Consider the following 13016-nt stretch of genomic DNA (forward strand, 5'->3'; position numbering starts at 1 on the left):
ATAGTTATCTTTCACTGATTGTATGATGCAGTTATCTTTCCCTGATTGTATGTAAGACAGTTATTTGCTTATCATTTCTCCCTACTGAAAAGTATCGATGACACTGCTCAATAATTATCAAGCCTGCAGTATTTTTCAACATGATCCATAAATCCAGATATGAAGTCTCCTCTTCAGTTACCACAAACATTGCCATTTGCATGTAGTAAACATGTAGTAAACAATCATAGGGTGCGGTGAATTTATGGATTTAACAATCAACTTATCAACATGTACTGTAAACCAGAGTTTTGTGAGTAATGTATAAATTTTTCTAGATATGAGAAATCCAATTAATATTAAAATTGAAGAATTTTTTTTTTCAAATACAGGTTAAGTAGAAATAAATATGTCCGAATTGCGACTTTAAATTGTTGTGAAAAAGTCTCTACACATGAAAATGTAAATTCAGTCGCCGTAAAGATAAGTTGGTTGAAAGTTTGTTAAATACAATTTTCTGCTAATGACATTCTGAAGTAGATGAACTGTTGTGATTTTGAATTTGTTTAGCCCGACACTTATAGGTATTCTAGGAGAACAAGCATTAAGTATTTGTACATCCTAAGTGATCTTGGTTTGTTATTGTGATGTATGTGTTACAGTATTAAATTATGAAAAAAAGGCTATTCCATGAGACAATCTACCTCCCCCAGAACTCCAGGTTTTGTTCACCAATAAAATTCCAATGGCTGTGATATTTTGGGAGTCTGAGTAAGGTAGATATTTTGATGAAAGAGCCCAAATCATCAATCATATTATAGTCAGTAAGAAATCTGAAGTTAGTAAGAATTTTATTGTACTATCCATGTTGCTTAAAATAAAGTTGAAATCATAGCTTGTGTTATTTTGAGGTATCAATACATTGTTTTTCTGCCTATAGTGCTACCATACGTACCATATTATAGTCAGGAAAAGATTTAAGTCTGCAAGAACTTGTTTCAAATCTACTTTTATGACTGCAAACGAACCATCCAGTAAGATATTTATAGTGTTGTTGTAAAGCTGTCCATACTATGATCTCCTGACTCGAACTGCCAACCATACCAGTTTATACTCAGGGTATACCTTGTCAAGACAGAGAAATAAAATATTTTGTGTATTATACATTTCGTTTTGATTTATTGAACTATTTATCAGCTATTTGTTTTATAGGGTAATAGCCTTTCATCCTAATTATTCCATGTGAGCGTGCCATTATATAAGAGATATACTGTTTCCATAAATTGAATTCAGTGAAACCGGTGAAAATGATATGAATTTTGTGTATATATACAAACAAAAGACCAAGTTTTATATACAAAAATCTGCAGCCAAGAACTCTACAATCGGAAAACCAAGCATGATATTCTAAAATCTGCAGTCAAGACCTCTACAATCAGAAACTACTTCTCAAGAACCAGAAGGCCCAGGGTACTGATATTGGGCCTATAGCAAGCTGGGTTGAAGGGCTACCAAGTTTTGTTCAAATGAATGACTTTGACCTTCATTTCAGGTCACAGGGGTCAAATAGGCTAAAATTCATTAAACAACTTCTTGTAAATAACTAAGAGGCCTAGAAACCTGATATTGGGCCCCTGACATGCTGGAATGAAGGGCTATCAAGTATGTATAAATTTTGGTTTTGATGGATTGTAACCAAATTTCGCCAGAAACATTATTGGGGGAAGGGGAACAGAGTTTGTATCAATTCCGGCTCTGATCCCCCGAGGTGAGGAGGTAGGTACCCAATAAGTGAAATAGAGTTCTGCATGGCTTGTTATCAAATTTGGCGAGAAACATCCATAGGTGAAGGGTAATAGAGTTTGTATAAATTTTGGCCCTGACCCCCAGGGGCAGGAGGGGCGGTGCCCAACAGGGGAAACAGAGGTAAATCTTAAATCGCTACTGTTATAGAGTTCTGCATGGCTTGTAACCAAATTTGGCCTGAAACATCCAGGTGAAGGGTTATAGAGTTTGTATAAATTTTGGCTCTGACCCACAAGGGGAAGCAGGGGGCCAACAGGAAAAACAGAGGTTAATCCTTTAAATCGCTTCTAGTCATAATCTTCTGCATGGATTATAACCAAATTTTGCCAAAATCATCCTTTGGGGAAGTAGAGTTTGTAAAAATTTTGGCTCTGACCTCCCCGGGGGATGGAGTGTCAAGGCCCAATAGGGGAAATAGAGGTAAAAAATTAAAAGAAATAATGAACCTGTATTCAGAACATAACTTGGTATTACAAACAAGGTTACGCCCTGCAAGTAGGGCTTAAGAATTGTACCTGCTGCCCCTATTGCATGATCGTAAGAGGCGACTAAATTTAGGATCTTATCTTTTCTCTTCTTCCTAACTTACTTTATCTTTCCTAATGCCTCCCTTGGCACCACCTCACTTCTGGCCTTGAGTTGAGCGTTCGCCCCTGTGAGGAAGGCTCTGGGTTCTGTCCCCTGGCCGAGACGCACCAAAGTCTATAAAAGTGGTAGTTTCTGCTCCCGCTTAGCGCTCAGCATACAGGGATTTGGACGACTGGTTCGCCCGTTGTCAGTATAATGTGACCGGGTGGGGGGTGTTGCTTGGTGTCTTCAGCAGCATTCTCCAGTGATATAGCACTATAAAAAAGGGCAACAGTTCCACTATACAAGAAGACACAACATGAATATACCCCAGTCTCCCAAAACACGCACCTTGCACAACATACACGCAACACACCACATACACGGGAGGCCGTCCTTACATGACCATAGCTGTTAATAGGACGTTAATGAATCAAATAAACAAAACAAACAAACAAACAAACAAGGTGAGCGATACAGGCCCCGTGGGCCTCTTGTTTAAACTTACCGACTACAACAAATACACGTTAATATGTCAACCTCAAAACGAATCAAAATCATGGTAATAGTATGTACACGTGCGTGCATTTTTTTTAATCTGGAGCAAGGTCACCACAGTATAAGAATGACATTCATTTTACGCAGGGACTATATTTTACGTATTCCTTCGCAGTGACTTTTTATCTGGAAGATAAAACACCAGATTTCAGGTTACAGGAAACAACGGCCTTAACAGATAATCACAATATAGTATAGAATGGTGAACTTAACTCACCTCAATTATTAACTTCATTGGCCCACCAAAATCAGATGAGTATTCCATTCGCTTTTCGTCGTGGGCGGTCGTCCATCCGTTATCAATTCTTGTTATTGCTTTTTTTCAGAAAGTACTGAAAGGGGTCTTTTTTCAAATTTCATTTGTAGCTTTCCCTAGGTCCGTTGGGACCGCTCGGCCAACAAGGTGACCGACAGGCAGCCGTCTTTGATTTTGATAGTTTAAGTTTGTTATTGCTATTTCTCTGAAAGTACTGGAGGGATCTGTCTCAATTTTCTTATGTAGGTTCCCCTATGACTGCAGCTGTGCATATTGCATATTGGGATTGGTCAGTCTACTAAATGGCCGACAAGCCGCCGTCTGGATCTCTCACAAAGTTCTTATGTTGGTTTCTCTAGGACGGTAGTTGTGCAAATTGCATATTTGTACGATCACCTGAGTCATCTGGAACACTATTCATTTGAAATAATAAAAATTACAAAAAAAAAAACAAATCTTATAAAAATAATTGTTATAAAGGAAACAAAGAAATGCTTCTATGAAAATACAAAGATGTCTAACCACCTTTAAGAGTTTGTGGAGATTTAGCGATATATTTTCACACATCTTTATCACATCCTGTTAGTAACTGGGTAAACACAACGACATTATATAATCACGAAAAGTCGTAATGGGCTAACTCTCGAAAAGAAGTACTTGCGAAATATAAGTGATTTTCACTACGTGTAACGAGATAACAGAGCGTTCGAAACTGATAAATGATCCAACACTTGTAACGACCTAGTCCTAACCAAATTGAAGTTATACGAGAAGGAGTCAAATAGAAAGTATACTATTCAAAACCAACAAAAATGTAACTGCCTTTCAAAACTGATTTCTTTGACACTGTAGTATTAAGAATCTAAAAATCTATATAACTGTTTGACAAAAGTCATTAAATGATGACAAATTTAATATCTTACACCATAGGTCACCAACGAGAATAACAATTCCACCATATCAAATTAAATTTGCTACATTGCATCGTAATCCGTAGATGTCTGCTGTGATACAGACAATCTCATTTTTGACTGATAATTCCGCTCATATACAAATTACATATTTTGTTGTAATCAATGTATGCTATGTACATACTAGTCAATTGGTCAGTTTAGTTGACATAAGAAAATATACTTCAGAGAACATATGCTCACGCATCGGACAACCCCGATGATAAAGTTTTCCCACTCATCATCATCTGTTTCCATGGAAAGCCTACTAGCCAGAAGAAAAAAAAACATTTATCATTATCTTCGATTAAGTCATATTTTACATAGTCACTTACCTTTGACGTATTCACAACATGTTCTAATAATGCACTGGATAGGTACTGTTTAAGAAAATGCTTAGCAATGTTATACGTTTCTTTTCGACACAATTGACACTGTTTCTGATATGTATGAGAGTTTACCAATCCCGCAATAGTCCGTTCTGTTTCGGATGCTTCAAACGTACATCCAATGCAGGATTTGGACCAATATTCGGATGGATATATTTGCAATGCATCAGAAGTACACTATGCTTACATTCCATTTATTGAAATATAAATGTTATGCAACGTTTTTAACAAAAGTCTTCCGTTGTCCAGAACTACATCTCACTGATGTTTGGACAAAGTCGAGAAGAAATGAATATGTTTTAAATCTTAATATTGTCTCTGCTAACATTGTACTCTTCAAATATAAAATAACAAAGTGGAATAAAAAATAGTGCTTTCCACACTATACACTTGAATTACACAACTTATTCCAAAAAATAACTTGTGTTATTCAACTTCGCAACAAATATCCATTAGTCCAAGTGCTCTTGCTGTTATCGCTGAAGTTGATATATTTAAACCATGGCATCGTCTAGCTGCATATCTTTGCCTTCGCTCCAACTCGATAAATGATCAAACACTTTAAAACGATCTGGTCCTCACCAAATTAAAGTTATACGAGAATGGAAAGTACAAATACAAATTGTATTTACTATTCATAACGACACAAAAATGCCTTCTAAAACTGTTTTCTTTGATACTTTTGTTTCCAAATTAGTTTTAAAAATCTTCACATCTATAGAACTGTTTGACAAAATTCATTAATTGATGACAAATTTAATATTTTACACCACATGTCACCAACGAGAATAACAATTCCATCACATCAAATTAAATATGCTACATAACATCGTAATCCGCAGATGTCTGCTGTAATAGCAACATTACTGATTCTATCGACGTAGCATTTGCATGTTGTGTCGACTTCATGCAATGGAAATTAATTCAGCAGGAGATTGACCACATAATTAACTATATTTTGAATATATGTAATATGGCGATTTGCCTTTTTTTAAATGATCAAACATAATTGAAGGGACGGGTATATATATTGTTTAGTTTATAAATTTGTTTGCTCTGTCACTTGCATGCCTTCGAATATTAAAAGCTTTTAATAAATTTAAAACTTTAACAATCCATTAATACACGTCAGGTGTGTAAAATGTTTTATTAATCCTGAACGTAATAATTTATGTGACGAGTTAGTTGGCTGCTTATTTAATCTACGTCCTTTTAACATGCAGGGCAATGTAATGACGACTTGAAGGCTGCGGTATGTTCGTGTTGCGTCTCTTTGCAATAGTTGAATTTTTTATCCATTTTATAGTGCTATCTCACTGAAGCATAACACCAGAGAAACCGGACAACACAATCCAACCGGTCACAATATATTGACAAACCAGTCGTCCCAATCCTTCGATAGAGTTTGTCAAATGGCATTACTATAAAAACTAGAATATTTTGTGTGTGATAAGAGTGATACAGTACTGGTCTAGAGATTGTCAATCTGATCGAAAACAAAGAGATTCAAAAATAAAATAAATAAAGCAGGCACACCGCACGGTTAAGTCCTGGTGCCATTTTCATTATACATAAATGACAACTGATCGTTTGAATAGTAAAATTAAACGATTGCTTTTCATTTTAAAAAGGTTATTATCTCTGTGAATTAATACACTGGGAGACCTCAAAGTACTAAAAATACCTTTATTTTCAGAATGGCCCTTATTTTGTTAGAAATCGTTCTAGTTATCAGAATGAGTCTTATTCTGAGCACAATGGTCTACAAATAAACACCATAGTACTACTTTTCGTGACTTCGGCTAAAATTACAGCAAACGTCTTATGTTAAGCTTCCGAGCCTAATTTTGCTGACCTGGTCGAATATTGGAGGAACACGTCCTAGATTTCGGCGAAGAGACGAAAAACTATGTAACTGGTCTAATTATTCATTGGAGTCCAATAACCTGGTCTAATTATTCATTGGAGTCCAATGACCTCGTCCATGTATCTAACACAAATGGGACCGCCCCACGTGCTATTAAAGATTTTACGTCAAGTTTGCAGAAAAAGAACATGTTCTGAATATTTTGATGCAATTAATATCAATGAAATCTTGTTAAAATTGATAATGCGTAATATTATTGTACATCATGTTTTATGAAGGAATATACGTGATGTTTAATATCATTTTTATAACTCTTGTGTTCCACGTGAAGGTCGCAATTTTCTGGATCAGTTAGGTCGGTTAGCATAATTTAAAGGCACACTACCTTTCCGACCGTCTAAAAACGTGGTAGTTTCTGCCCCTGCTTTGCGCTAGGCATGCAGGGAGTAGGACGACTGGTTCGCCCGTTGTCAGCATAATGTGACCGGATGGGGTGTGTTGCTTGGTGTCTTCGGCGGCATGCTTCAGTGACATATCAAAAGGGTAACAGTTCCACTATACAAGAAGATACAACACGAACATACTGCAATCTACCAAAACACGCCTTACATGACCTTGGTGGCTGTTAAAAGAACGTTAATTAATCAAACAAACAAACAAATCTCTACCAAAGCCTGAAACATGTAATAGTTTACCAGATTATTAATTGAATGTTCAATATGAATGTATGAGATTTGCACAAAGGAATATCATCAACATTTTGATATCCCTTTTTTGATATCTAAGATCTCTTGTATTGTATATATTCTTTTATTCTGAATATTATTGCTTTTGAATGATATTATCTGCTTTTTATTTTTTAATTTTTGAGAAGCAATCTTTCAATTTTTTGAAGACTTCATTGGGACTGTCTGCTCTAATAAGAATAATAGAAGGCAAAGTTACAACATATTATTTTTTAGTTTTAGGAATCAAATATAACAAAAGGCAGAGATACAGCAGTAACCCAAAAAATTGACCTACATATGACTCCCTGATAAATAATTATAAAATACTGAGCATCCAGTGATATGTATGAACCTCATGAATCGCTTATAATGATACGTTGTATTCTGTCAGTTACTCCCGTCCGTTATCATTGCTTAATAGAGTTTCGGCTGTCTTCACTTCTAGAGTCACATTGTCATGGTTCAAACCGTATCTGCTCGTTACTCGTCTGGTGAGGAACCAGGCTGAGCAATACAGCAATATCAATAACGCACTCTCACCCATGAACAGGTAACAAAACCAGAGGTTGGAGAAATTGTCCATCAGAAACCCGAGGATTAAAGGGTTGATGGCCATACTGGCTGTGATTATTAGGAAGTACATTGAGGATATTTTTCCAGTCACAATTACAAATACTTCATCGGTCCATGTGAATATACATGCGAAAATAGGTGCTTTTGCATATCCAAATATAGGCATGATTATCCAGAGCCCAAGGCTAGATTTATACAGAGTACAGATGTACGTCCCTACGAACACCAGGAACGTTAGCACAGTATGCATGCCTACCAAGTTTATAGGTGATATTACACCAATCAGGAATACTGACAGAAATCTCCCCGCCGCCACCACAAAACATGTCAGAGAAGTAATCAACGATCCTTCAGTTTTAGTCCAATTGAATTCCTTCACACAAAACGCTGATAGAAAGGCCACGAGTGTATCGTCGATCCCACATATCAGTGCCAGAATACCAGCCATATGGAGGATAGCCTGGACTCTAGTGAATAATGGCAGTCTGGATTTCTTTATTTCTTCTTTTACGCTTTCCGAACCTTTGGACGTCTTTTTGGACGTCATTTCATAACGCAAAAAGAAAGTTAGTTGCATTAGAAACACAACCATTATAATACAACCGGTAATTATAAATGCTTTATATATATCTGGACTTCTTATAAATGTGTTATCTTCACCTAACTTAACGCTTCCATTATAAGATGTATTTCCATGACGGAAGATATCAGGTAATGCTGTTGTGTTGGGACTATTTGTGGCGTTTTTATTTGTGTGATTAGTTTGACTGTATGGTAATGTTGGGTTGTCCGGAGGTTGCTCCAGATATATTATCGCAATTAATGGCGCAACAGCAACACCAAACGAATACATGAAGTGTAGTCCCTGCATATAACGTCGGCCATCTTTACCCCATATAAACTGTAACTCGGCATTGCAAACTGAAATGGAAAATATTTTGTATAATAGATAATTATTGTCATCAACATGAAAATAAGTCGAATAGGTAGCTGTCTGTGCTTTATATAGAGGTCGACGAGTGTGTTGGTATCTAGAGTAGTAGAGAAAAAAAAAGTCTGTTTTCGTTTGTACGATAGGGGAAGGTCTCGTTGACGCTTCTTGAAATCCGATACTTTATAATATCTTGAATTTGATATGATACTTTATAATATCTTGAATTTGATATTCTATAACTTGCATTGTCAGTTATGAACGTCTAGCGGATCAGTGAAATAGTGAATGTACATTATGTGATCACTATAGACATACAGTGCATTCGAAAGCGCAAAAGGGCATTACTTACTTGAGTCAGTAGCTCCAACCGTTGCCCCAAATAAGAAAAATGCCGCCACCATGATCCAATAAAGAGAACACCAGGGTATGACGACCGTGATACAGGCCAATATAAACTTGGCATTGGCTAATAGGAGGGAGCGTTTTACTCTGTCGTACAATACCCCGCCTACTAAAGCCCCCAGCATGTAGCCTACGTACATGGTGGTCAGCATACCCGATCCTCCCTTCAGACCCACGCCGCTGATGGCTTGTAAGTCAAGGAACGAAGGGCCAATCTGGCCTTTGGCAAAACTCTGGAAAACACAAAGCCTAAAATCATTTTGTGAAATTGACATTCCGTAGTTTTCCCACATGCCTCTATTTCCCCGAGGCAGGATTTGCCTCAATCCGATACATAAAGTAATGAAGGCGGTTGTTTGCAAACCGCTCTGTAAACTGGATTTTTTCCCACTCAATAAGATAAAAATTAAAGCGACGATGACTGTCATCGGTTTTGCAATTTTTTTTTCAACGTAATTTTGAGAAAGGACTTAGATAACTCTTCACATATTACTAATCATGGCCATAATGTACAGGTATGGGTATAGAGATAAATCAACATTTCACATTTAACGCGTGAACGCGTTAGTTCTATATGTTTCTGACATGAACGGTCTTCCATGCAGTAACCATGTTACGCTGCAGATATATAAGGTCATGTGATAAAATTAGTTATCACTGAAATGGTTTGGCCGATACTGTTATATTTTATGATATATTTAAAAAGCCATGATTGTGAAAACATTTCAATACAGGTATATTGTGTTGAAAACATTTGTGTTATTGCGGTCAACGATTTGCCGACGTCCAAAAAATTATCTTTAAGTAAAATTGAATTTTTCTCTTTTTTTTTCTTATTTCTTTTTATAATTATTTTCAAAAATTGATACCCTTTCTTATTTCATTAGAATGTGTTTCGTGATTCATTTTCCTAACTGCCGTTAACTTTTGGACAATTCTTACTTGGGAATCTACAACAAGCCGAATCAAAAATTGAACATACATCGATTTTTCTAATAATGTCAATAAAAGCATATGATGATCCAATTACATTTATGATAAAATACCATTGCAATGAAGGATCCATATAAGCACATGGTGTTGAGGAACTTTCTTCTGTGGACCGGATCGTGTCGTATTCTAGAACAGAAAGTGGCGGGAACATCCGGGTTATCGACCTCGTCACCTTGTTTACTGATGTTATGGTTACTGTGGAGAGCCAAACTCAAGTTCGAATCGGTGAGGATGGAGGACATGACTGGAAAATAGATAGTCAGACGTCAATAGAAATGATTAAATATCATAACTTAACATCAGGGGTAATTCGACTAATTCAGGGTAAACTTATTCATTTAAAATTTTATTTTTGGGAAGTACATTTTCATTACATATCTTAATAAAGTATGCATTTGAACTTTCATGAAAACGTGACATTATTATCTTAGATAAATTCATATATTCCATAGAAGCGAACTGATATCAAATCGTAGAGCTAGAAATAAGAAACATCATGGTGTTATCGCAGTTTTACATGATTCGACAATAGCGACATTGATTTGACTATATGACAATACGATTTCAACGTCATCAACTTATACATAGGCATGTTGCCATCTGACAACTTATACGTGGTACCTATCATCGGTGTTAGTGAGGGCTGTTTGAAGTCTGACAACTTATACCAGGTACCTATCATCGGTGTTAGTGAGGGCTGTTTGAAGTCTGACAACTTATACCAGGTACCTATCATCGGTGTTAGTGAGGGCTGTTTGAAGTCTGACAACTTATACCAGGTACCTATCATCGGTGTTAGTGAGGGCTGTTTGAAGTCTGACAACTTATACCAGGTACCTATCATCGGTGTTAGTGAGGGCTGTTTGAAGTCTGACAACTTATACCAGGTACCTATCATCGGTGTTAGTGAGGGCTGTTTGAAGTGTTAGGACAAATACTTATCTTTTTACCTATCAATCAGAACACTGATTATGGTTATCATACTGCATGTTTAATTGTAAGTATCAAATTTTGAAAGTGTTTCATCAATCATTGTACTGAATGTAAATATATGAGGAAATGAGTCCATGACGGATTCCTTATCATAACTGCGCTTTTGCAGATATCCTATTTCACCATGAAAGAAGGCCCATGTAGGCTCTATTGCCCTCATCAACCCAAAGTACATATAGACCTTATATAATGTCTCTTCTAATGTTCCCCATAAAACAAAACAAATAAAGACTAACCCTACTAGTGGCTACAGTTGTTTTTCCATAAATGACTACGTGTTACCAGATGATGTGAATTCTAGTAGCAACGTTCTACATTGTATAATGCATGCAAAAACACATCACTGAATCAAAGTACAACATATGTTACCTATATTTGTAAGTGTATATTCTGTATATGATATTAAATATTTATGCAAACTCTAACATCAATGAACACCTATGTATTCATTTACCTGTATGGTGTATCTACAATTATGGTTTACATAAAGACGTATAATGTGCAGTATCATATCTGTACCATTGATAACACGAATGAAAACTAAACAGTCTCAGTTAAATCAAAATATAACATCCACTTCATAATCCATGCCATACCCAGTGAAGCGATGTAATGTATTATGATTGAACAACGGAATATATTCATTGTCAAATGTTAACAAAGAGTATTGTACTTGCCATGTGAGTGTGTGTCCAGATACCAAGATAGAAATCAATACAAACAACTTGTCACAGCTGAGCACAAGGGGAATCGCTATGTTCTACAACACACTGATATTTCCATTGACCAGTGTCCTTCAGTTGTGTCCCTCAGATGACAGAGTGGTTTCGGAGACGATAAAGACCTCTGTCTGATAAAGTTTCCTAATCAGCTGTATATAATACTATAGTGCCTCGGCGCACACACACATAAAGCGACCGGATAGAACCGGAGTGAAAACACGTGTATACTTGTCTTGTGTTTTATAGATACCAACGTGTAACGTTGTTGAGCTCTAATGTGCATGGGTGAATGATTATGCCTATGATAAAGCAAAATGGTATTAGGCCTATGTGGATGATGATGATGTTATGGGCAATGATGATGTACGCATATATGTGAATGAATGCATATGTGTACGTATCTGTAGTGTGATTTTTTTTAAAAATATATGAATAAAGGAAAAATATTTAACGCCGTGTGAGCTCTTGTGATCGAATCAATAACATGTACTGTAAACTATGGACAAGGTTTAGAACAAAGTGCAGATTAATAAAAAATGTACTATTGTGAACACATTAAATCTTTTAAGTATTGGTCAGATTAGATCAGGAATTATCTTTGAACTTATGCCATACTTTGCTCTCACAGTTGAAATATATAGTGTTGCTTAGGAACTTTTTGCTACTGCATTCTATCAAAAGCTCAAGAAGAATATATTGTCTAATAGTTGCTTAGGAAAACTTACATTCTAATCTGACAGTTTTGTCTCACTGACACATCTTAATTGTACACAATTGGATTGTTTGCGTTAATTTTACATCGAATTAAGGTCATTTTGGGCCGAACTATTATATTTAAAGATTTAAAACAAAACATAAACAATAAATACATATTTTATCATTTCCCTAGGACATTAAAAATGCTGTGAATGGTAAAATATTTTTTCATCGAAATAATAAGGCGTCGGTAAACATCTAATATATCTGAATTATATAGTTTTTTGAGATGAACACTTTACAAATGTGTAAAAACACAAAAGTTTATCACATATGATAAACAACCAGTTAGCATAATAAAGGCAGACCCAACCCTATTTAGCTTATATACAAATAAGGATAACTTAACCGTCTTATAGTATTTTATGTTGTGAAGATTACCCAACCGTTCAATCATCGATCAATGTGGATTACCATTTATAAATGTTTCACATCATGTGGAAGGGCTGGATGATAGGTATGGAACTTCCCTGTGGAGGTGGGTTGTTGACGATTCTCTAGACAGTCACTCTGGGGGTGTTCGGATCCCTCGGCATCACAGGG

The 13016-nt window shown here is 36.1% G+C and overlaps 1 protein-coding gene across 3 annotated transcripts; it reads right to left on the reverse strand.

Annotated features, from left to right (window-relative positions):
• Window positions 1-5123: 5123 nt before the first annotated feature.
• LOC138314882 (sodium-dependent glucose transporter 1A-like) lies at window positions 5124-13016 on the reverse strand. Of its 3 annotated transcripts, none has more exons than XM_069255483.1 (4): window positions 12888-13016; window positions 10056-10246; window positions 8957-9242; window positions 5125-8594 (listed from the first exon to the last, which is right to left on the reverse strand). In XM_069255483.1, the coding sequence occupies exons 2-4, from the start codon at window positions 10242-10244 to the stop codon at window positions 7492-7494; spliced, it is 1578 nt and encodes a 525-aa protein (XP_069111584.1). In that variant the 5' UTR covers window positions 10245-10246; window positions 12888-13016; the 3' UTR covers window positions 5125-7491. The 3 variants fall into 3 exon arrangements, with proteins under 3 accessions (XP_069111585.1, XP_069111584.1, XP_069111583.1); XM_069255482.1 differs by lacking the exon at window positions 12888-13016 and adding an exon at window positions 11673-11900 and having other exon boundaries at window positions 5126-8594; XM_069255484.1 differs by lacking the exon at window positions 12888-13016 and having other exon boundaries at window positions 5124-8594; window positions 10040-10164.

The sequence above is a fragment of the Argopecten irradians genome, chromosome 2 (assembly GCF_041381155.1).
Source record: "Argopecten irradians isolate NY chromosome 2, Ai_NY, whole genome shotgun sequence".
Taxonomy (NCBI): Eukaryota; Metazoa; Mollusca; class Bivalvia; order Pectinida; family Pectinidae; genus Argopecten; species Argopecten irradians.

What these genes read in the sequence shown, in the direction of transcription:
- LOC138314882 (XM_069255483.1), bottom strand. Translation starts at nt 10,244, where the DNA reads ATGTCCTCCATCCTCACCGATTCGAACTTGAGTTTGGCTCTCCACAGT. An exon ending in ATGGATCCTTCATTGCAATG is followed by an intron (nt 9,243 to 10,055) that starts GTATTTTATCAT and finishes TGTGTTTTCCAG; the next exon opens with AGTTTTGCCAAAGGCCAGAT. An exon ending in GGTTGGAGCTACTGACTCAA is followed by an intron (nt 8,595 to 8,956) that starts GTAAGTAATGCC and finishes TTTCCATTTCAG; the next exon opens with TTTGCAATGCCGAGTTACAG.